This window comes from Hibiscus syriacus, unplaced genomic scaffold, assembly GCF_006381635.1.
Source record: "Hibiscus syriacus cultivar Baekdansim isolate YM2019G1 unplaced genomic scaffold, ASM638163v2 tig00005406_pilon, whole genome shotgun sequence".
Taxonomy (NCBI): domain Eukaryota; kingdom Viridiplantae; phylum Streptophyta; class Magnoliopsida; order Malvales; family Malvaceae; genus Hibiscus; species Hibiscus syriacus.
This window is the reverse complement of record NW_024062056.1, coordinates 5,514,160-5,540,934: the sequence shown is the minus strand read 5'-3', so window position 1 is coordinate 5,540,934 and position 26,775 is coordinate 5,514,160. Positions and strand designations below refer to the sequence as shown.

The 26,775-nt window shown below is 36.1% G+C and overlaps 1 protein-coding gene across 1 annotated transcript; it reads right to left on the bottom strand.

The window, feature by feature from the left end:
• Positions 1 to 23,583, bottom strand: LOC120199232. The gene is made up of 2 exons (XM_039200388.1): positions 23,259 to 23,583; positions 1 to 176 (listed from the first exon to the last, which is right to left on the bottom strand). Exons 1-2 carry the CDS (start codon positions 23,581 to 23,583, stop codon positions 1 to 3), a joined length of 501 nt encoding a protein of 166 aa, XP_039056319.1.
• Positions 23,584 to 26,775: the final 3,192 nt, after the last annotated feature.

Here is a 26,775-nt window from a genome sequence, read left to right as displayed (position 1 = left end):
CTATTGACTCATAACAGCTCCAATCCCAATTCTGGAGGCGTCACATTCGACTTCAAATGTTTTCTCAAAGTTTGGCAAGGCTAATAAGGGAGCCTTAGTCAAGCAATCCTTGAGTTCCTTGAATGCTTCATCTTGCTCTTTGCCCCAAGAGAAGTTTGAATTCTTCTTAATAATCCCTGTCAAGGGGAAACAATAGAACTGAAATTTGGTACAAACCTCCTATAAAAAACTGGCTAATCCAATAAAGCTCTGAACTTGACTGACGTTGATTGGTTCTGGTCATTCTTGAATTGCCTTAATCTTTTCTGGATCCACTGCTAGTCCCTGTGAACTTACAATGAAACCTAAGAAAGTAACTTGGTCAGTACAAAAAGCACAGTTTTAGAGGTTATCATATAAGTGTCCGTCTCTCAAAGTGCTTAAGATAGCCCTTAAATGTTCAACATGTTCGTTCAAGGATTTACTGTAAATCAGGATGTCATCAAAATAAACAACACAAAACTTACCGATGTAAGGCCGAAGGACATGGTTTATTAGACGTATAAAGGTACTAGGAGCATTAGTTAAGCCAAAAGGCATGACTAACCACTCATATAAACCTTGTTTTGTTTTGCACGCGATTTTTCACTCATCTCCTTCCCTCATCCTAATATGGTGGTAGCCACTCTTCAAATCAATTTTGGAGAATATACTAGCTCCACTAAGTTCATCAAGCGTATCATCCAACCGAGGTATAGGATGCCTATATTTGATAGGGATATGGATTACAGCTCTACAATCCACACACATCCCCCAAGTTCCATCGTTTCCTCGGGATTTGATGTAAGGCTCCTGATGCCACTTGAGGTACGACACTTATACCTTAACAAATTGATTGTGGATCTAGGAAGGAAGTAAACAACCTGCATAAGTAAATGGCTCAAAAAGAGATGGTTAAGGGTGGTAAACGTATGGGTGAATAGGTGGGCTGATTAAATGAGAGATGGAAGCGGAAGATGATTGAAATGGCTATGGGTTATGGCTATGAAACAAAGGGATGGTAGTGAGGATATTATTTTGAAGAAGTCTCAAAGAAGAACCAATGCTATAGAGAGCAAAGACCCAGACTTTATATTGCTTCTTTAAGGGGTGGTATTAAGGACTTTAACCCACTAGTTATAAGAACTAGGAATAAGAAGTATCAAGGTGAAAAGAAAGGGTGACACAGTTCAACCTAGCCTCACTTGGATGGATGGTGAAGTCAAGGTTGTACCTTTGATTGTTTCGATCTAGGAAAGCAACAAGTAACCTGCACAAACAAGAAAGCTAAAAAAATGGTTAAATGAAAGTAATGAAATGGAAAGATAAATATGGCAGCGGAAAATATATATAAGTTGGTGATATGTTTAAAGGAAATGATGAAGTATGGTAATGGAAGTAGAATGAAGGTGATGGAGATGAATATGAAAAGTAGTATCTCAAAGAAGACTAAAAGAAGAACCAATGTTAAAGAACAAAGACTCAGACTTTATATTGCTTCTTTAAGGGATGGTAAATAAGGACTTTGACCCACTATCTATAAAGAGATAGGAACCAGAAGTATCAGGGTGATATAGATAGGGGTGACGCCACAAGAATAAGCTTGATAAGTCGATAAAGTTCACTTAAGAACTAAAGAGAGAAACTCTCACAAATATTTGATTAAACAAAGTGAATTGGGTTTCTTTTACAAATGAATGGAAAGCTATTTATAGGCCTAAGAGTGCATGGTGTGAATACAAAACATTTAATGAGTGAACCTTCATGGATGAGTGTTCATACTTTAAGTAGATACAAAGCATGGCTTAGGTGAATGAATTTTGATGAATGGATATTCATCTTTTAATGGAATACATCCTTTGGCCGAATTCATCCCACCTTGTGTGAACTTGTTGATTTTTCTTCTATGGATGAATGTTCATGAATGTATCTTGGCTGAAATTCTTCCCCCTTGTGTGAACATGACTATTTGGCTTCTTGCATGAATGGATGAATTTAAAAACCTTTGAATGAATCCTTGCACCTCCTCACAAATGTTCTGATTCATTTTAATATTCTTTTCTCGTCCATGCATGTCTTCATTAATTCCTCCCATGCATAAGTCCTTTGAAGGAGATGAATGGTTGCAAATCCCGTATTAATTTCCAGCCTGCACTGTCTTCAGTAATATGGACATATCTCAAGATCCCGATATCATATTAATGTGATTAAAAATGTGTTGGAAAGCTACTAGATAGGGGATTAAATGTTAAGAGACTTAATCACCCAAAGATGCTTGGAACATGTTCAAAAATGTAGATCAATCTTACTGACGTGAACTGTCCATCCAACTCTTTAATTGCCTTTAGTTTACTTAGCATCCAATGTACCTAGACAAAGTATGTAAACAAATAATTAGATAGGAATTGAGCTATTATAATTATGAATGCATTCTGCCACCTATGTTATGAATGCAAATGAGCTAACTATGAATGCATATGCATTGAATGAGTTATAGAAAGATGTGAATTAATAAGTCATGCATTTATATCATATATTATACATATAAATGGCAGCATATAACATTTAAGCATAATTAAGAATAAGATAAACATATTCACATGACATGTAATTGATAAATAAGTAAATAAATAATAAAATAAGGCAAGACTCCCTTAGAATCAACAAGGTAGAATGTCCATGAAGTGATCATGTGTTGAAGAAGTTTGGTCCTTGGCATGATCGCATCATCCCCCATTCTTTAGAGCGATTTGTCCTCAAATCGAAGGCTTTTGTCATTGATTGATCCATTGGTGTAAGAAAGGATGAATGAAGATCATTATGCCTATTAGGGTATGCATGAATTTCTTTGAATCCTTCAAGTAGGTAAGGCATGCCAACTTTATACTTTGTACCCTTCCACATTATGAATCTTGAATAATTGGATAATGCTCGTTTCTTTTCCTTGAATTGATGATCACAAGCAATAACACTTCCATGTAAATGATTCAATGTGCTGCAAAATAGAAATAAGATAGAACATGAAACATCATTAACAATGTGAATGAATGTACAAGATTCATTAAAGTTCATGAATGGAATTTGGTTCGTTGAAACTTCCCTTTCATAAGGCTGTTTGAACTTTGAATGTAGAATGAACATACTTCGAATGTCAAAGAGCACATGCCTTGGAATACCAAATGTTACAACTTTTGGAACTTCAATGGAAAAATGTGATTCATCAATTTGCAATGGTATGTCCTTTGGAATAACCTGCAAATCAAATGAAAGAATAGGAAGAAAATATTGATTAGTATAAAGTAAAACTTCCTTCTCCTCACATTCTTTTCTCTCATGCTCATGTTTTTCAACACACTCATCTTCATTCTCAATGCTCTTACTCTCATCTTCAATTACTCTAATGGCTTTCTCATGAAAAACCACACTCTTATTTTCAACTCCAAATGTCTTGTTTTTCTCATGATGTTCTTCAATGTTTTTCTTCAGTTGAGTTTGGTCTTCATGCACTTGATTTGGCAACATTGGTACCAATGTGATTCTTCTTCCTTGATGTTGGAATGAATACTTATTGGAAAACCCATCATACAATGCTTGTTTATCAAACTGCCAAGGTCGACCGAAAAGAAGATGGCTTGAATTAATGGAGGCAACATCACAAAAGACTTCATCTTCATATCTCCCAATTGAAAAGGGCACAAGTACTTGCTCTATGACTTTGAACTCTTCATCTTCATTTAATCCTTGCAAAATGTATGGGTTGGGATGTTTGAATATTGTAAGTCCCAACTTCTTGACCATGTATGTGCTTGCAATGTTTGTACAACTTCCACTATCAATGGCTACAAGACATACTTTGCCATCTTTACCGTTTACATGGCAACGAGTATGAAATGCATTCTCTCTTTGTTGAATGTTCTCCATTGCTTGGGAAGAGGAAAGATCAAATAACATTGTTAGTAAAAATTTGAAATGTGAAAATTAGGACCTTACCAAATTTCATACAACAAAACCTAACGGTCACTCCAAAAATACATTGTGATGTCACTCCTCTCAAGCACTCGTGTGTCACTCGGGAATATGTCTTTGGCTTTTGTAATTCCCCTTCTGATCTCACACACTCGAATAGCCTTTTTCCACTCGTTCCTCTCTTGTAAAGTTCTTAAAATAACTAACTCGAGACCTTTCAAGTGCTATGGACGTCGGCTGAAAAATTTGTTAGTGTAGAGGAAAAAATAGAAAGGTAGAAAGATTAAATAATGAAGGGTGGTCTTGTAAAAGGAATAAAAAGAAAGAAAGGTTCACTTACTATGCAAATATACTCACCACCTTCCTAGAAGAAACAATCAAAGGTCTTGAAGACTTCTTTAGGATCGGTTGGAATAATGATGTTGCTTGTCACCTTTGGCACCTCTTTGCATTTTCCTTTCTTTGTTTCCTTTCTTTTGTTTTTCTTCACTTGGAATCCCTTGTTGATGTTGGGATTAACTTGCTGATTTTTTTTTGCATTTCTCTTTTTGATTTTCTTTTTATTGAATGGTAGGATGTTGCTTTTGCTTGTTCTTGTTGCAATCCTCCTTAGCTCTGATTACCATATGATACAGTTCAACCCAGCCTCAGTTCGATGGATGGTGAAGTCAAGGTTGTACCTTTGATTGTTTCGATCTAGGAAAGCAACAAGTGTCCTGCACAAACAAGAAAGCTAAAAAAATGGTTAAATGAAAGTAATGAAATGGAAAGATAAATATGGCAGCGGAAAATATATATAAGTTGGTGATATGTTTAAAGGAAATGATGAAGTATGGTAATGGAAGTAGAATGAAGGTGATGGAGATGAATATGAAAAGTAGTATCTCAAAGAAGACTCAAAGAAGAACCAATGTTAAAGAACAAAGACCTTGACTTTATATTGCTTCTTTAAGGGATGGTAAACAAGGACTTTGACCCACTATCTATAAAGAGATAGGAACCAGAAGTATCAGAGTGATATAGATAGGGGTGACGCCACAAGCATAAGCTTGATAAGTCGATAAAGTTCACTTAAGAACTAAAGAGAGAAACTCTCACAAATATTTGATTAAACAAAGTGAATTGTGTTTCTTTTACAAATGAATGGAAAGCTATTTATAGGCCTAAGAGTACATGGTGTGAATACAAAACATTTAATGAGTGAACCTTCATGGATGAGTGTTCATACTTTAAGTAGATACAAAGCATGGCTTAGGTGAATGAATTTTGATGAATTGATATTCATCTTTTAATGGAATACATCCTTTGGCCGAATTCATCCCACCTTGTGTGAACTTGTTGATTTGTCTTCTATGGATGAATGTTCATGAATGTATCTTGGCTGAAATTCTTCCCCCTTGTGTGAACATGACTATTTGGCTTCTTGCATGAATGGATGAATTTAAAAACCTTTGAATGAATCCTTGCACCTCCTCACAAATGTTCTGATTCATTTTAATATTCTTTTCTCGTCCATGCATGTCTTCATTAATTCCTCCCATGTATAAGTCCTTTGAAGGAGATGAATGGTTGCAAATCCCGTATTAATTTCCAGCCTGCACTGTCTTCAGTAATCTGGACATATCTCAAGATCCCGATATCGATTTAATGTGATTAAAAATGCGTTGGAAAGCTATGAGATAGGGGATTAAATATTAAGAGACTTAATCACCCAAAGATGCTTGGAACATGTTCAAAAACATAGATCAATCTGACTGACGTGAACTGTCCATCCAACTCTTCAATTACCTTTAGTATACTTAGCATCAAATATACCTAGAAAAAGTATGTAAACAAATAATTAGATAGAAATTGAGCTATTATAATTATGAATGCATTCTGCCACCTATGTTAAGAATGCAAATGAGCTAACTATGAATGCATATGCATTGAATGAGTTATAGAAAGATGTGAATTAATAAGTCATGCATTTATATCATATATTATACATATAAATGACATCATATAACATTTAAGCATAATTAAGATTAAGATAAACATATTCACATGACATGTAATTCATAAATAAGTAAATAAATAATAAAATAAGGCAAGACTCCCTTAGAATCAACAAGGTAGAATGTCCATGAAGTGATCATGTGTTGAAGAAGTTTGGTCCTTGGCATGATCGCATCAAAGGGGTTGACGCCACAATTATTAAAAATACTTGATAAGTCGATAAAAGTCACCAGGACTTAAGGAAGAGAATAATCTCACTTATATTAATCAAAATAGTCTGAGTACAATTGAGATATGCTTTCGTATTTATAGTAAATGGAGGACATGGCCGAATAGAGACATAATGGTTCGGCCAACCCATGTATCTCCCTATAAAGACATAATTTAAATGCTAAAAGAGATGATGGTTCGGCCTTTGATGGAGGGAAATGATCCTTGGCCGAATAACACTTGTATCTCTTCAAATTGGTGCCAAATGGGAGAGGAGATGATGCTTGGCCGAATGGTTAAATGGCTCTTCATCTTGGCGCCTCAATGAGTGCACATGCAAGGCACATGGGGGCTGGTCATATGGCATGCACATGGGTGATCTAGGAGCTTTGTGGTGCAACCTTGTGCATGGAAAGATAGCTGGTCATGTGCTCCATCTTGGGCATGCATGTGTCTCCTACCAAGCTAGCTTGAGTATGGAGCTAGTTAGCAAGCATGGGCTGTTTGTGAACAAGCTTCCTAGCCGAATCCTTATGAGTTTCATAACAGCACGTTCAACTATATTCAGCTACCATTGACATCATTTTTGACAACTCAGCTCCAAATAGTTCAACTAGCTGAGTTTAGCTAGCCTTGAACTCCTCCAGCTGAATTGAGCTTTCCTTAGTGTTCCATGAGCTGCCTTGTACTTTGTGAGCTATTTGTGAGCTGCATAGGACGTCCAAATACTCTACCAATCTGCCTCATTGTGCATCACACTCCACTGTACCTATATGTGCAAGAAAAAAGGTAAGTCCATGATATTGAGCTGTTATGAGCTAAATACCTTGCTGCCATGTATGATTATGGTGATGTGAGCTATGTTTGAAGGTCATGAGCTAATTATATCATCTCAAAAAGTGTAAGATTATACATGAAGCTTAAGAGCTAATATGAACGCATATGAACTAATGAAATGATTTATAATGATGCTGCCTTGATGTATATACGATAATCATGCTTAATATGATTATAAGACTATCCTAACATGCTTATAACATTGTGTATCAATCATAAAGATATGAGTATATGTTGTATGCATGAATATCATATAACATGGTATTCATAAATGATAAATGGAAACATGTAATAATAATATCCTAAGAAATGATATGTAATCATAGCATATATTTGAATAATATGAAAAACATGATCAAATAAGCATAGGATGGAAATAATAATATGATAATTTATACTAACATGTGAATGCATGCTTATGATAGAATAGAATGTATAAATGATATAGTATAAAATAGGGTAATGAAGAACTCCCTTAGAAACAGCTTTGAAGAACATCCATGGTGTGTTCAAGTCATGGAGAAAGTTGGAGCTAGTTTGGATCGTATCAGGATTACTCCGGTAGGCTGGTCTATTAGGAATGGTAGCCACAATAATCAAATCAATTTGATGTTCAATTCCTCTAATTGGTGCTAATCCATCGAGAATTTCTTCAGGAAACATATCTTCAAATTCCTTCAAAAGTTTAGAAACATAAGAAGGCAAACCTTCAGGAGGGTTAGTAAGTAGAAAAATTTCCTTATACATAAGCATAAGTATAGCCTTCTTGGTCGATAAATGTTTTCGAACATCTCCTCTACTGGCGTACACGTTCATCTTCTGAGTAAGACTTTCTTTGGCCTTATTTTCCTTCTCCCAGTCATCTATACGTGACTTAAGGGTGATGTAAGGCTAACCAGGCTTCTTCAATAGTGGAGAAGATGGCAACCTTATTATTTCACGATCTAGGAGAGACATCAAATGCTACACCTTGAATTGAAAAGTAATCTGCACAAAGAAGAATGATGGGTTAAGTAAATGAGTAATTAAGAAAGGAAATGGAAAGAATTGAAATGGATAGAATAGTTATCAAAGTAGGGCTGCGGAAGTGTTGTAGAATGATCCTTCAAGTGATGATGGATTCAGCCTCCAATGGTGGTGATGGACGAATCCCTTGTTGAGGATGAAGGATCATTCAAAGATGAAGAAATGGAAATTTAGAAGTTGGTGATAATATAGGAGTGATATGGTGATGGAATATGGTGATGATATAGGCGTGATAATGGTGATGGACAGAGTGTATCATATAAAACTAAGAAGGAACCAATGCTATATGATGTGATCCTGTCTAGCTCCAAATTTCTCCATGATTTGATCACACCATGGAGGTTATTCAAATCTGGTTCTAAGGGAGTTCTACCTTACTTTATCTTATATTTACTTATTTATGCACTATATATTATTATAAGCATAAAATTTCATATTAGACTATGCTTGAATTATCATAACATGTGCATTCATTCATTATGTCCTATGGTTTGCATCATTGATTGATATTCATGCATATAATCTATAGTTGTAATAATAATATTCATTCATTGTCGTATGATGCATGAGTTATTATTATAACCTATAGTTCACATCTTTATAATATGCACATTCTTATTACTTTATAATAATTCATATACTTAGATTATATTGTGCTTTCTTTTGTAGGTGCATGTTCGGCCATATGATGGGAGCAGACTTAAAGCTAGCATCGAAGTCCAAGAGCTATGGAAACTTAACTAGGACAACTCTGGGACAGCTCAAGAACATTTTGGGACAAAGTTGCCGGCTGACCCCCGAGCTCATAGCTCACTTGAGCTGGACGTTTGAGCTAGCTAGAGACCTCATTTCAGCTGGAAAGTTGCACCGTCATCTTCACCACACAGAACACTTCAAATACGGTCTTTGTCAATTTTTGTGGATTCGTACCTTTTCGCGAATAGTTGCCATTCCAAAAGGTGCCTTTTCACAAGGAGCTAACCTATGACTCATCTTCATGTAATTCATCTATGGCCAGCTCATCTTCAGCTCAAACACTTGTAAAGTAGCTCAAATGATGAAAGGTTACCTTCCACATAATGTGACCTTTCATGACAAGTTGCTGCCCATTGAAGGCCATGACACCTAGATGCATGTTGGAAGCAAAGTCACGCCTAGTTGCTGCCATATTCATTCCATGCACTTCAAGACACCATCCTATGGTTGTAACATCACCAAAGCCTTGCAAGAAGACCCATGTACGTTCAAGTAGGCTGCCATGTGCATCATTCAAGCATATGCACTCCATGTGACATCAAATTGGAGCCAAAACATCAAGGGATGCTTCCTATTCGGCCAAAGACTCTTTCCTCTTCATTTTGGCGCCCAAATAACTTCCAAATGCATTCAAATCAACCTTAGGGCCGAACCAACACATAACCATTCGGCCAAGAGCATGTATCTTCATTTAAATCATGTATTTTCATCAAAAAATCATGTATTTTCAAAGGGGTTTCAACCTTGGCCGAACCATCAAGTATCTATTCGGCCTAAACCCTTTGAAAACTATAAATAGACTATTGCATTTCATTTGTAAAAAAACCCTTTGATAATACAAACTCTTTGTGAGATTATTCTCTTTTCAAGTTCTTTTTAGAACTATATCGATTAAGCAAGCTTTTCTAAATTTTGTGGCGTCAATCCCTTCCATTAATACTTTTGGTTCCTAGTTCATATAATTAGAGGGTCAAATTCCTTACTACCATCCCTTATAGAACTTATAGGAAACGGGTCTTTGCTCCTTTATAGCATTGGTTCCTTCTTAGTTTTATAAGATACTATCTATTCATCACCACCTTCCATCACCATTTTCATGCCTATAACATCACCATAGTCCATCACTTTCACGCCAACTCTACCACCATTCCAATAACATTTCATCACTATTAAATCATCCTTCATTCATAAACAAGGCATACTTCATCACCACCATTGGAGGCCGAAGTTAACATCTCTTGAAGGAGATTTATTCAACACTTCCGCAGCCCATCTTAATAACATTCATTTCCATTTCTATTCTTTCCAATTCCATTCACTTTTAATTTCTTAATTATCATATTAATTAAACAATTCTTCTTCTTTTGTGCAGATTATTTTCAATCCAAGGTGTAGCATTTGGTGTCTCTCCTAGATCAGGAAACAACAAGGTTGCCAACTTCTCCATTATTGAAGAAGCCTGGTTAGCCTCACATCAAGCGGTAATCAGAGCTTTGGTGGATTGACATACAAAGTACTACAACAAAAAAAGTAACAAGAAAGAAGAAAAGAAAAGAGAAAAGAAAAGAAAAAGACTACTACATCAAATTTGGAGTGCAAAAGAAAGAAAAGAAAAAGAAGAAAATCAAAAGCAAAAGAAAAGTGAAGCAAGTTGCAAAGTACACTCAAAGAGAAGCACCATACAATCTGCCCCAATATCAAACTTGAAGGAGGTATCCTTGTTGTTTCTTGTGAAGGAAGATAGTAAGTGTTGCAACTTGAGTTGTAAGTTATCTTTACTTTCTTACTATTTCATTTATTTATTCTTTCATTTTTTTTACCATATCTTTTTCTTAAACTTTCTACCCTATCATAACCATTTCTATTCCTAACCATTTCTAAACCGACGCACAAACTAAAGAGACTTGCTCAATCTTGAGTTAGTTCTTTAAAAGGACCCATAAGAGAGAATAGAGTGGAAAAAGGAAAATGAGAGGGTGAGATCAGAAGGGGGATCAGAAAAAGCCAAGAATATATCCCCGAGTGAAAACACGAGTGTGAGAGGAGTGACATTTTAATTTCTTTGGAATGTTATTGTGAGGTTTTGTGAGTGTGCTGGTAAGGTTTTAATTTATTTTATTTTTATACTAACAATGTATTGTGATCTTCCATCTTTCCAAACATTGGAAGATGAACAACAAAGAACAAACACATTTCACACTCGTTGCCATGTAAATGGTAAAGTGTGTCTTGTAGCTATTGATGGAGGAAGTTGTACAAACATTGCAAGCACATACATGGTCAAGAAATTGGGACTTACAACATTCAAACATCCTAGCCCATATGTTTTGCAAGGATTAAATGAATATGAAGAGTTTGAAGTCATATAGCAAGTACTTGTGCCCTTTTCAATTGGGAGATATGAAGATGAAGTCTTTTGTGATGTTGCTTCCATAAATTCAAGCCATCTTCTTTTCGGTCGACCTTGGCAGTTTGATAAACGAGCATTGTATGATGGATTCACAAATCGATATTCATTCTACCACAATAAAAGAAAAATTATCTTGACTCCATTATCCTCTAGTAGAGTAAATGAAGATCAAAACATCTTGAGGGAACGCATTAAAACAACGAAGGAGCAACTTGAAGAAGAACGTTTGGAAGAAAGTTGCAGTGAAGGAATACAATTTGAAATTGAACAAAACGTTGAAAATGATGAAAATCAGAGAGTGGATGAAGAACACATTGGAATTAAAAATGAGGGGAATGAGATTGGAGTAGAAAAGGAGACTTTTGAACAAGTTTTATCTAACTTTACTCCTATTTTTCCTTATGTTTTGCAGGGAAATTCAAAAGACATATCTTTTCGAGGAGACGATTCAAGAATCATGGCTTTTGGAGGACTAAAAGATGTGAATTTTAAAGAACCAATAGTCATGACTTTTGGTGAATCACAAAACATGTCTTTTGATATTTCAAAGGTTATACCATTTGAAGTTCCAAAAGAAGCATTCCTTGAAGTGCCAAGAGTTGTGTTCGTCGACATTCCAAGTGCATTGTCAACAATGAAAAGAATTCAGCAACCAACTCCCATTAAACATCCACCCTGGTTTGATATGTCTATTCATCTTGTCAATAGTTTTTCATTTACTTATTTTGATTCATTTTGCAGTAATTCAATTCATGTCTGTGGCATTATCTTATCAATTTGTGATGACAAGGATGATTCAAAAGACACAATTTGTCAAGGGAAAGAGCCAAGAGACGTGAATCATAAAGGCTTAATGAACGTGACCCTTCAAGAGCATAAAATTGTGAATTTTCATGATCCAATGGACATGACTTTTGGGATGCCAAGGGACATGATCATTCAAAGCAACATGTCTTCAACAGACATGATTTTTAACCAACCATCAAACACCAACAGGAAGTACAATTTTCCTTTATTTGTATTTAATCGTGTTTTTACTTATGAGAGTTATATTTCTTTTCAGGTCATGTACATTCAAAGCACTTATTCAAAGGACATGACTTATGAAAAGAATCATTTCATAAAGATCCCCGTTGTATATATCGGATGGGAGGACACTAAGGAGAAGTCAACTTTCGATTTGAGGACAAATCACTCAAAAGAAGGGGAGGATTATGTGATCCTGTCTAGCTCCAAATTTCTCCATGATTTGATCACACCATGGAGGTTATTCAAATCTGGTTCTAAGGGAGTTCTACCTTACTTTATCTTATATTTACTTATTTATGCACTATATATTATTATAAGCATACAATTTCATATTAGACTATGCTTGAATTATCATAACATGTGCATTCATTCATTATGTCCTATGGTTTGCATCATTGATTGATATTCATGCATATAATCTATAGTTGTAATAATAATATTCATTCATTATCGTATGATGCATGAATTATTATTATAACCTATAGTTCACATCTTTATAATATGCACATTCTTATTACTTTATAATAATTCATATACTTAGCTTATATTATGCTTTCTTTTGTAGGTGCATGTTCGACCATATGATGGGAGCTGACTTAAAACTAGCATTGGAGTCCAAGAGCTATGGAAACTTAACTAGGACAACTCCGGGACAGCTCAAGAACATTTTGGGATAAAGTTGCCAGCTGACCCCCGAGCTCATAGCTCACTTGAGTTGGACTTTTGAGCTAGCAAGAGACCTCATTTCAGCTGGAGAGTTGCACCGTCATCTTTACCACACAGAACACTTCAAATATGGTCTATGTCAATTTTTGTGGATTCGTACCTTTTCGCGAATAGTTGTCATTCCAAAAGGTGCCTTTTCACAAGGAGCTGACCTATGACTCATCTTCATGTAATTCATCTATGGCCAGCTCATCTTCAGCTCAAACACTTGTAAAGTAGCACAAATGATGAAAGGTTACCTTCCACATAATGTGACCTTTCATGACAAGTTGCTGCCCATTGAAGGCCATGACACCTAGATACATGTTGGAAGCCAAGTCAAGCCTAGTTGCTGCCATATTCATTCCATGCACTTCAAGACACCATCCTATGGTTGTAACATCACCAAAGCCTTGCAAGAAGACCCATGTGCGTTCAAGTAGGCTGCCATGTGCATCATTCAAGCATATGCACTCCATGTGACATCAAATTGGCGCCAAAACACCAAGGGATGCTTCCTATTCGGCCAAAGACTCTTTCCTCTTCATTTTGGTGCCCAAATAACTTCTGAATGCATTCAAATCAACCTTAGGGCCGAACCAACACATAACCATTCGGCCAAGAGCATGTATCTTCATTTAAATCATGTATTTTCATCAAAAAATCATGTATTTTCAAAGGGGTTTCAACCTTGGTCGAACCATCAAGTATCTATTCGGCCTAAACCCTTTGAAAACTATAAATAGGCTATTGCATTTCATTTGTAAAAAAACCCTTTGATAATACAAACTCTTTGTGAGATTATTCTCTCTTCAAGTTCTTTTTAGAACTATATCGATTAAGCAAGCTTTTATAAAGTTTTTGGCGTCAATCCCTTCCATTGATACTTTTGGTGCCTAGTTCATATAACTAGAGGGTCAAAGTCCTTACTACCATCACTTATAGAACTTATAAGAAACGAGTCTTTGCTCCTTTATAGCATTGGTTCCTTCTTAGTTTTATAAGATACTATCTATTCATCACCACCTTCCATCACCATTTTCACGCCTATAACATCACCATAGTCCATCACTTTCACGCCAACTCTACCACCATTCCAATAACATTTCATCACTATTAATCATCATTCATTCATAAACAAGGCATACTTCATAACCACCATTGGAGGCCGAAGTCAACATCTCTTGAAGGAGATTTATTCAACACTTCCGCAGCCTATCTTGATAACATTCCTTTCCATTTATATTCTTTCCAATTCCATTCACTTTTAATTTCTTAATTATCATATTAATTAAACAATTCTTCTTCTTTTGTGCAGATTATTTTCAATCCAAGGTGTAGCATTTGGTGTCTCTCCTAGATCGGGAAACAACAAGGTTGCCAACTTCTTTATTATTGAAGAAGCCTGGTTAGCCTTACATCAGTATAAAAGAGCAAAGACATGTTTCTTATAAGTTTTATAAGGGATGGTAGTAAGGACTTTGACCCGCTAGTTATAAAAACTAGGAACCAGAAGTATAAAGGTGAAGGAATAATGCCACAAGCTTTAGAAAGGCTTGTTTAATCGATATAGTTCTAAAAAGAACTTGAAGAGAGAAATATATCACAAAGAGTTTTTAATTAATCAAAGGGTTATATTTACAAATGAATTATCCAAGCCTATTTATAGGCTAGTATAGGTTTGGCCGAATAAATAGTTATCCATTCGACTAAATACATGACTATTAAATAGAAATACATGATGTTTTAATGAATGAAGATGTCCTTGGCCGAATGGTCTCCTTGCCCTTCATCTTGGCGTCAATTTTGAATCAAAAGGGTGCTTAGGCCGAATAGAGAGAACCCTCTTCATTTTGGCGCCCATTTCATCCACACGAATGGCACATGTGTGGGGTGGTCATGAGGCACTCACATGGGTGGCTTGGGGTCTTATGGTGTGCCTCCTACTTGGCGTGAAGTTGAGCAGCAACTTAGGTGTGACTTTGCATCCAACTTGCTTCTAGATGACATGGCGTCAATGGGGCAGCAACTATTTATGAAAGGTCACATTTGTGGAAGGCAACCTTTCATAATTTGAGCTATTTCCCATGTGTTTGAGCTGAATATGATCTGGCCATAGATGCAATACATGTCAATGAGTCTTAGGACAGCTCCTTGTGAAAGGGCACTTCTCGGATTGGCAACTCTTCGCGAAAAGGTACGAATTCACAAAATTTGACCTAGACCATATTTGTAGTGCTCTGTGTGGTGAAGATGATGGTGCAACTCTCCAGCTGAAAAGAAGTCTCTAGTTAGCTCAAAAGTCCAGCTCAAGTGATCTATGAGCTCGGAGGTCAGCTGACAACTTTTCATCATTTGTTCTTCATGATCTCCCGAGTCATCTTATGGAAGTTTTTCTAGCTCATTGACTCCCATACTAGCTTTAAATCAGCTCCTATCATGTGACCGAACATGTACCTACAAAAGAAATCATAATATAAGCTAAGTATATGAATTATTATAAAGTAATAAGAATGTGCATATTATAAAGATGTGAACTATAGGTTATAATAATAACTCATGCATCATATGATAATGAATGAATATTATTATTATAACTATAGATTATATGCATGAATATCAATCAATGATGCAAACCATTGGACATAATGAATGAATGCACATGTTATGATAATTCAAGCATAGTCTAATATGAAATTGTATGCTTATAATAATATATAGTGAATAAATAAGTAAATATAAGATAAAGTAAGGTAGAACTCCCTTAGAACCATATTTGAATAACCTCCATGGTGTGATCAAATCATGGAGAAATTTGGAGCTAGACAGGATCACATCATCCTCCCCTTCTTTTGAGCGATTTGTCCTCAAATCGAAAGGTGACTTCTCCTTAGTGTCCTCCCATCCGATATATGCAACAGGGATCTTTATGAAATGATTCTTTTCATAAGTCATATCCTTTGAATAAGTTCTTTGAACGTACATGACCTGAAAAGAAAGATAACTCTCATAAGTAAAAACATGATTAAATACAAATAAAGGAAAATTGTACTTCTTGTTAGTGTTTGATGGTTGGTTAAAAATCATGTATGTTGAAGACATGTTGCTTTGAATGATCATGTTCCTTGGCATCCCAAAAGTCATGTCCATTGGATCATGAAAATTCACGATTTTATGCTCTTGAAGGGTCACGTCCATTAAGCCTTTATGATTCACGTCTCTTGGCTCTTTCCCTTGACAAATTGTGTCTTTTGAATCATCCTTGTCATCACAAATTGATAAGATAATGCCACAGACATGAATTGAATTGCTGCAAAATGAATCAAAATAAATAAATGAAAAATAGTTGACAAGATGAATGGACATATCAAACCAGGGTGGATGTTTAATGGGAGTTGGTTGCTGAATTCTTTTTATAATTGGCAATGCACTTGGAATTTCAACGAACACAACTCTTGGCACTTCAAGTGACGTTTCTCTTGGAACTTCAAACGACGTTATCTTTGAGACATCAAGAGATATGTTTCGTTGACCACCAAAAGTAACAACTATTTGTTCTTCAAAAGTCACATCTTTTAGTCCTCCGAAAGCCATGATTCTTGAATCATCACCTTGAAAAGATACGTCTCTGAAATTGCCCTGTAAAACAGAAAGAAGGATAGGAGAAGAAAGGTTAGATAAAATTTGTTCTTCACTCTCCTCTTTTTCTCCAAATTTATCTTTCTCATTTTCAACTCCAATGTTTTCTTCATCTACTCTTTGATTCTCATTATTTTCAACGTTTTTTAATGATTCCATTCTTTTCTTCAAATGGTGCTGCTCTTCATTCACTTGACTAGGAGAAAGTGGCGTCAAAGTGAATTTCTTGCCATTATGGGTTATAGAAAATCTGTTTGTAAACCCATCATGGATTGCTCGTCTATCGAATTACCATGGTCTTCACAAGAAACAACAAGGATACCTCCTTCAAGTTTGATGTTGGGGCAGATTGTATGGTGCTTCTCTTTGAGTGTACTTTGCAACTTGCTTCACTTTTCTTTTGCTTTTGATTTTCTTCTTTTTCTTCTCTTTCTTTTGCACTCCAAATTTGATGTAGGAGTCTTTTTCTTTTCTCTTTTCTTTTCTTCTTTCTTGTTGCTTTTTTTGTTGTATCACTTTGTATGTTAATCCACCAAAGCTCTGATTACCGCTTGATGTGAGGCTAACCAGGCTTCTTCAATAATGGAGAAGTTGGCAACCTTGTTGTTTCCCGATCTAGGAGAGACACCAAATGCTACACCTTGGATTGAAAATAATCTGCACAAAAGAAGAAGAATTGTTTAATTAAAATGATAATTAAGAAATTAAAAGTGAATGGAATTGGAAAGAATAGAAATGGAAAGGAATGTTATCAAGATGGGCTGCGGAAGTGTTGAATAAATCTCCTTCAAGAGATGTTGACTTCGGCCTCCAATGGTGGTGATGAAGTATGCCTTGTTTATGAATGAAGGATGATTTAATAGTGATGAAATGTTATTGGAATGGTGGTAGAGTTGGCGTGAAAGTGATGGACTATGGTGATGTTATAGGCGTGAAAATGGTGATGGAAGGTGGTGATGAATAGATAGTATCTTATAAAACTAAGAAGGAACCAATGCTATAAAGGAGCAAAGACCCGTTTATTATAAGTTCTATAAGGGATGGTAGTAAGGACTTTGACCCTCTAGTTATATGAACTAGGAACCAAAAGTATCAATGGAAGGGATTGACACCACAAACTTTAGAAAAGCTTGCTTAATCGATATAGTTCTAAAAAGAACTTGAAGAGAGAATAATCTCACAAAGAGTTTGTATTATCAAAGGGGTTGTTTACAAATGAAATGCAATAGCCTATTTATAGTTTTCAAAGGGTTTAGGCCGAATAGATACTTGATGGTTCGGCCAAGGTTGAAACCCCTTTGAAAATACATGATTTTTTGATGAAAATACATGATTTAAATGAAGATACATGCTCTTGGCCGAATGGTTATGTGTTGGTTCGGCCCTAAGGTTGATTTGAATGCATTCAGAAGTTATTTGGGCACCAAAATGAAGAGGAAAGAGTCTTTGTCCGAATAGGAAGCATCCCTTGGTGTTTTGGCACCAATTTGATGTCACATGGAGTACATATGCTTGAATGATGCACATGGAAGCCTACTTGAACGCACATGGGTCTTCTTGCAAGGATTTGGTGATGTTACAACCATAGGATGGTGTCTTGAAGTGCATGGAATGAATATGGCAGCAACTAGGCGTGACTTGGCTTCCAACATGCATCTAGGTGTCATGGCCTTCAATGGGAAGCAACTTGTCATGAAAGGTCACATTATGTGGAAGGTAACCTTTCATCATTTGAGCTACTTTACAAGTGTTTGAGCTGAAGATGAGCTGGCCATAGATGAATTACATGAAGATGAGTCATAGGTCAGCTCCTTGTGAAAAGGCACCTTTTGGAATGGCAACTATTCGCGAAAAGGTACGAATTCACAAAAATTGACATAGACCATATTTGAAGTGTTCTGTGTGGTGAAGATGACGGTGCAACTCTCCAGCTGAAATGAGGTCTCTAGCTAGCTCAAAAGTCCAGCTCAAGTGAGCTATGAGCTCGGGGGTCAGCTGGCAACTTTGTCCCAAAATGTTCTTGAGCTGTCCCGGAGTTGTCCTAGTTAAGTTTCCATAGCTCTTGGACTCCAATGCTAGCTTTAAGTCAGCTCCCATCATATGGCCGAACATGCACCTACAAAAGAAAGCATAATATAAGCTAAGTATATGAATTATTATAAAGTAATAAGAATGTGCATATTATAAAGATGTGAACTATAGGTTATAATAATAACTCATGCATCATATGATAATGAATGAATATTATTATTATAACTATAGATTATATGCATGAATATCAATCAATGATGCAAACCATAGAACATAATGAATGAATGCACATGTTATGATAATTCAAGCATAGTCTAATATGAAATTGTATGCTTATAATAATATATAGTGAATAAATAAGTAAATATAAGATAAAGTAAGGTAGAACTCCCTTAGAATCAGATTTGAATAACCTCCATGGTGTGATCAAATCATGGAGAAATTTGGAGCTAGACAGGATCACATCATCGGGTCACTTGACATTCATGAACTTGGCTCGGGGGCAGGGGTGCCAGAATAATTTTCTTTCCCTCATGTTGGAAAGAGTACTTGTTGGAAAATCCATCATGGGTAGCCCTCTTGTCAAATTTCCATGGTCTCCCCAATATAATATGACTTGCACTCATGCGCACCACATCACAAAGAACTTCATCCTTGTATCTTCCTATTGAAAAGGGAAAAATGACTTTTTTCTGATGCCAAATGATATGATTTCTGCTATGTGTTTCGAGTCATTTATGTAAATGTTCGATCGTGATTCTAGTAAGAAACCCTGTAATGATAGCTTGAACTCTGAAATTGCATAGATATAACATAAGAAGGAATTGATATAAAATAATAATTGAAATAATGGAATGAAAAGAATGAGGAAGTTGTTTGAAGGTGATGGAAGAGTGATGGTTATTGTGGTTTAATGATAATGAAAATAGATGGTGAAGTATGAATGGCGTTGTCGTGGCAAATGGTGTTGCCGTGGTAAGTGTTGTAAGGTTAAAGCGGATTGTGACCCATTAGCTATTTGGAGCTAAGAACCAACAATATAAAAAAATGGATTCGAAATGGTAGGGTAAGGAACGTGACCCACTAGCTATATATGAGCTAGGAACCAACGCTATAACAAAAGAAAATGGATGAAGACTACAAGACTATCTTGAAGCCGATAAAGTTCTTCAAGATAAGAAGAATGAAAGCAACCTCTCAAATATGTTTTATATATTAAAAAATGTGTCTACAAATATCCCAAATGTCTATTTATAGCATTTCTAAGAAGCATATGAAAAGACTCAAAAGATGAAAACATTCTCATCAATTTAGCAATAAAATGCACTTGAATGCTTTGTCTTCTTATCTTCAAAGTTGGATGAATATTCTAAATCATTGTGGGATGAATCTAGACAATTTGAAGCTGAATTGGCCTTAATTTCGTCTAAGGGGAGGAAGACTCTTGCTATTCTATGCTGAAAATTGTCTTGATAAGTGAATTAAATCACCCTTCATTGTATGCTCCCTTGAAGAATATGAACAGCCCTTGAACTTAGATGATAACAATCAGCTTTGAATGCCTTTAATAGGTGAATTAAGAGTCCTTCAATGGCTTGTCACTTGGCTGAAGTTGAAAATACTCTCCCTTGTCTCAAACTCATCCAAATCATCCATGCATATAATTCCCGTAACAATTCCATCCTGTACTGTCTTCAATATATCGATCATATCTCAAGCTCCCGATATCGGATTAAGATGATTCAAAAGGCGTTGGAAAGCTAAGAGATATAGGAATAATGTTAAATTGATTTCTAGAACCAAAAACATCTGTATCAGATCCAGAATTGGAAGACATTCTGACTAACATTCTTGCATATGATGAAACCTTTCAACTTCTCTCATGCACCTAGACACAAAGGTGAACTTTATTCAATATTTAATTGAAAACATGCATGAAACAATTAAGATTTAATCTAATAAATGAACTAAATTGATGAATGAACTAGATGATTTAAATGCAATGCATGCTTGAATGAACAACACACTTATTAATGCAATGAATGTTATGCAAACTTTAAATTCTCATGCAAATTCATGCATAAGCAAAGTAAAGTGTTCCTCCCTTATTATTCCTTCTTCATCACATTCCAAACATGATGTGAACATACTCTCCATGGCTGATTGAAACTCCTTAGCCCTTGCTCGTGTGATGGGGCCACTTGGGTACTTCTCCGGGTCTTTGCTATTGACGATCATATCAGTCCCTCCCTCTTTAAGGCGATTTGTCCCCAAATCATCACCTATATCATAAGGAGACAAGTCAGCAATGTTGAAGGTTGCACTGACATTAAACTCACCTGGAAGATCTAATTGATAGGCGTTGTCATTGATCTTCTTGACTATTTGGAATGGTCCATCTCCCCGATGCATTAATTTGGACTTTCGTTGTGCCAAAAACCTTTCTTTCCTCATGTGCAGCCACACCCAAAAGTAATTCGCTTACGACCCTTATTTGCTTGCTGCTCGTATTGCTTAGTTCACTTTTCAATGTTCTCCCTTACTTGTTGATGAAGCTTCTTAACAAACTTAGCTTTGTTAAGTCCATCTTTATTCACAATTTGATCAGCAAGTAATGGGAACAAGTTTATCGGTGTTAATGGATTAAACTCATACACCACTTCGAAAGGCGTACGACCCGTAGTAGTATGGATTGAACGGTTGAATGCAAACTCCACATGTGGTAAACTTTCCTCCCATGTTCTCAAATTCTTTCGAATGATAGATCGAAGTAACATGGAAATTACTCGATTCACCACTTCAGTTTTACCATCCGTTTGAGGGTGGCAAGTGGTGGAGAATAGTAGCTTAGTACCAATCTTACTCAATAGGGCTCTCCAAAAGTGGCTTAAGAACTTCACATCCCGATCAGACACAATAGTTCTTGGTATACCATGTATCCTTAAAATTTCCCTGAAAAACAAAGTAGCAATATGTGATGCATCATTAGTTTTGTCACAGGGAATAGAATGAGCCATTTTGGAAAATCTATCAACAACTACAAAGACGGAGTCTTTGTTATTCTTTGTGCGTGGAAGCCCTAGCACAAAATCCATTAAAATATCCATCCTTGGTGCTTCCGGTATGGGTAGTGGTGTGTAAAGTCCATATGGCATGACTTTAGATTTAGCCTTCTTGCAAGTAATGCAACGCTCACATAACCTTTCCGCATCTCGTTTGATTTTGGGCCAATATAGATGTTCTTGAAGTATAGCCAAAGTCTTTGCTATCCCAAAATGTCCCATTAATCCTCCTCCATGGGCTTCCGTAGTGAGCAATTCTCACATGGAACCTTAAGGGACGCATAGCCTCCCTTCCTTGAATAGAAAACCATCATGCTTAAAGTATTTATCAATCGTTCCTTTCTCACAAGCTTTGTAAATTTCCCCAAAATCAAAGTCAGAAACATTAATAAAAGTAAAACCCAACAACTTAGATTCCAAAGTGTTTAAAAGAACATACCTTCAGGACAATGCATCGGCAACTATATTCTCCTTACCTTTCTTGTACTTGATAACATATGGAAAAGTTTCAAGAAACTCTACCCATTTGGCATGCCTTTTGTTGAGTTTATGCTGCTCCCGAATATGTTTCAACGCCTCATGATCGGTGTGAATGATAAACTCCTTAGGCCAAAGGTAGTGTTGCCATGTTTCTATTCCCATCACAAGAGCATACATATCTTTATCGTAGGTAGGATAATTAAGCATAGCTCCACTTAATTTCTCACTAAAATAGGCTATAGGACGTCCACCTTGAGACAAGACTGCTCCAATTCCTACACCTGATGCATCACATTCAATTTCAAAAGTTAAATTAAAATCAGGTAGAGCAAGTAAAGGGGCATGTATTAAACAATCTTTAATTATATTAAAGGACTTATCTTGATCTTCCCCCAAAAGCCAAAAGAATTTAGAATTCTTCTTAATAACACTTGTTAGTGAGGTGGCTATGGTGCTGAAGTTTGGGACGAGTCTCCGATAAAAACTTGCAAGTCCATGGAAGCTTCTAACTTGAGAAATGCTTGTAGGTTGTGGCCACTCTTCAATGGCTTTAACCTTCTCTTTGTCAACCTCCAAACCTTCAGAACTCATAACAAAAACCTAGGAAAACAACCTGTCAGCACAAAATGTACATTTTTGTAAATTAGCAAACAGTTTTTCCTTCATCAAAACAAGTAAAACTACCTCAAATGTTGAATATGATCTTCCATGGTTTTACTAGATATTAGAATGTCGTCAAAATAAACCACACAAAACATACCCAAGAATGGCCTAAGACCATGATTCATTAACCTCATAAATGTGCTTGGTGCATTAGTTAAGCCAAAAGGCATAAACAACCACTCATAAAGACCTTGCTTCATTCTGAATGTTGTTTTCCACTCATCACCTTCTTGCATTCGTATTTTGGTGGTAACCACTCTTAAGATCAATCTTGGAAAAGAGGTTAGAACCACTAAGCTCATCTAACATGTCATCTAAGCGAGAAATAGGGTGACGATACTTTACCGTAATTTTGTTTACCGCTCGACAATCCACACACATGCGCCAAGTTCCATCCTTCTTTGGCACAAGTAGAACCGGCACGGCACATGGGCTAAGGCTTTCCCTCACGTAGCCTTTTGCCATCAACTCAGATACTTGCATTTTCAATTTCTTAGTTTCTTCAGGGTTGCTTCGGTATATTGGTCGATTTGGAATGACAGCACCAGGAACAAAGTCTATTTGATGTTCTATGCCACGAATAGGTGGAAACCCACTTTGTATTTCTTCCAGAAATAGGTCATCAAACTCCTGCAATAAAGACACAACAAAAGCAGACAAATTTTGATTAAGGTAGTTAGTGTTCAAAAAATTTTCCTTGTACATGAGCACAAGTGTTTCCTTTGCCGCCATTAAACACTTTTTCAACTCCATCTCTTTAGAAAGAATGATACTTTTCCTTCCCTCATTTTGATCACACTCTTTTTCTTTTACCTCCATTTTGGTCTCTATCTCTTTGGCTTTTTCAAAGTTTCATCTCAATTGAATTTGGTCTTCATGTATTTGCTTTGGTGAGAGTGGAGCTAAAGTGATCTTCCTTGCCTCATGGGTGAATGTATACCGATTGGTATAACCGTCATGGATCACTCGCCTATCAAATTGCCAAGCCCTTCCAAGTAGTAAATGGCTTGCGTGCATTGGAACGACATCACATAACACCTCATCTTTGTACTTCCTTATGGAGAAAGCAATTCGAACTTGCTTGGTCACCTTGAGTTCTCCTTCATCGTTGAGCCATTGCAGTTTAAGTGGTTGTGGATGCTTTGTTGTTTCCAAGACAAGTGTATCTACCATTAAGGTACTAGCAACATTAGTGCAACTACCTCCATCAATAATAACAAAGCATACCTTTCCTCCAACGTCGCAGCGAGTATGGAAGATATTTTCACGTTGTTCATCTCCCCCATATGATTACACGTTTAGGCTCCTTTTGACAACAAGGACCTCTCCTTCCACGGCATGCTCTAATTCTTCCATATCAATGGTAGTATCTTCATTCTCATTATCTTCTTATTCCGATTCAACTTCTCCATCATCTCGAAGAAGCATGGTGTTGCGATTTGGACATTGGCTTGCAATGTGTCCACGCCCCAAACACTTAAAACATTGTATGTCACGAGAACGATTTGGAGTGGTGGCAGTTTTACCCTTACTGGTTTTGGCAATGGGCTTACTTCCTTTGGGCGGTTGATGTGATCCTACCAACCACCAAGTTCAAACAAAACATGCTCACAACTTTGAAATTCTTCCAAGATGATTCTAAGGGAGTCTTGCCTTATTTTATTATTTATTTACTCATTTATGCATTATATGTCACGTGAATATGTTTATCTTATTCTTAATTTTTGCTTGAATATTATATGCTGTCATTCATATGTATAATATATGATATTCATGCATGACTTATTAATTCAAATCTTTATATAACTCATTCAATGCATATGCATTCATAGTTAGCTCATTTGCTTTATTAACATAGGTGGAAGCATGCATTCATAATTATCATAGCTTAATTCCTATCTAATTATTTGTTTACATACTTTGTCTAGGTTCATTGGATGCTAAGAAGACTAAAGGCAATTGAAGAGTTAGTTGGACAGTTCACGTCAGTCATATTGATCTACATTTTTGAACATGTTCCAAGCATCTCTGCATGATGAAGACTCTTAACATTTAATCCCCTATCTCGTAGATTTCCAATGCATTCTTAATTACATTAATCCGATATCGAGAGCTTGAGATATGTCCAGATTACTGAAGACAGTGCAGGCTTGAAATTAATACGGGATTTGCAACCATTCATCTCCTTCAAAGGACTTATGCATTGGAGGAATTAATGAAGACATGCATGGATGAGAAAAGAATATTAAAATGAATAAGAACATTTGTGAGGAGGTGCAAGGATTAATTCAAAGGCTTTTAAATTCATCCATTCATGCAAGAAGCCAAATAGTCATATTCACACAAGGGGGAAGAATTTCAGCCAAGATACATTCATGAATATTCATCCATAGAAGACAAATCAACAAGTTCACACAAGGTGGGATGAATTCGGCCAAAGGATGTATTCCATTAAAAGATGAATATCCATTCATCAAAATTCATTCTCCTAAGCCATGCTTTGTATCTACTTAAAGTATGAACACTCTTCCATGAAGGTTCACTCATTAAATGTTTTGTAATCACACCATGCACTCTTAGGCCTATAAATAGCTTTCCATTCATTTGTAAAAGAAACCAATTCACTTAGTTTAATCAAATATTTTGAGAGTTTCTCTCTTTAGTTCTTAAGTGAACTTCATTGATTTATCAAGCTTCTGCTTGTGGCGTCACCCCTATCTATGTCACCCTGATACTTCTGGTTCCTATCTCTTTATAGATAGTGGGTCAAAGTCCTTGTTTACCATCCCTTAAAGAAGCAATATAAAGTCTGGGTCTTTGTTCTTTAACATTGGTTCTTCTTTGAGATACTACTTTTCATATTCATCTCCATCACCTTCATTCTACTTCGATTACCATACTGCATCATTTCCTTTAAACATATCACCAACTTATATATATTTTCCACTGCCATATTTATCTTTCCATTTCATTACTTCCATTTAACTATTTTTTTGAACTTTCTTGTTTGTGCAGGATCCTTGTTGCTTTCCTAGATCGAAACAATGAAAGGAACAACCTTGACTTCACCATCCATCCAAGTGAGGCTAGGTTGAACTGTATCATATGGTAATTAGAGCTAAGGTGGATTGCAACAAGAACAAGCAAAAACAACATCCTACCATTCAATAAAAAGAAAATCAAAAAGAGAAGTGCCAAAAGAAAAAAATCAGCAAGTTAATCCCAACATCAACAAGGGATTCCAAGTGAAGAAAATCTAAAGAAAGGAAACAAAGAAATCAAAATGCAAAGAAGTACCAAAGGTGACAAGCAACATCATCATTCCAACCGATCCTAAAGAAGTCTTCAAGACTTTTGATTGTTTCTTCTTGGAAGGTGGTGAGTATCTTTGCATAGTATGTGAACCTTTCTTTCTTTTTTTCTTCCTTTTATAAGACCTTCATTCATTATTTAATTTTTCTAGCTTTCTATTTTTTCCTCTACACTAACAAACTTTTCAGTTGACGTCCATAGTACTTGAAAGGTCTCGAGTTAGTTCTTTTAAGAACTTTACAAGAGAGGAACGACTGAAAAAAGGCTATTCGAGTGTGTGAGATCAGAAGGGGAATTACAAAAGCCAAAGACATATTCCCGAGTGAAACACGAGTGCCTGAGTGGAGTGACATCACAATTTTTTTTGGAGTGACCGTGAGGTTTTGTTGTGTGAAATTTGGTAAGGTCCTAATTTTCACATTTCAAATTTTTTTTTTACTAAAAATGATATTTAATCTTTCTTCTTCCCAAGCAATGGAGAACATTCAACAAGGAGAGAATGCATTTCATACTCGTTGCCATGTAAATGGTAAAGATGGCAAAGTATGTCTTGTAGCCATTGATAGTGGAAGTTGTGCAAATCTTGCAAGCACATATATGGTCGAGAAGTTGGGGCTTATAACGTTCGAACAT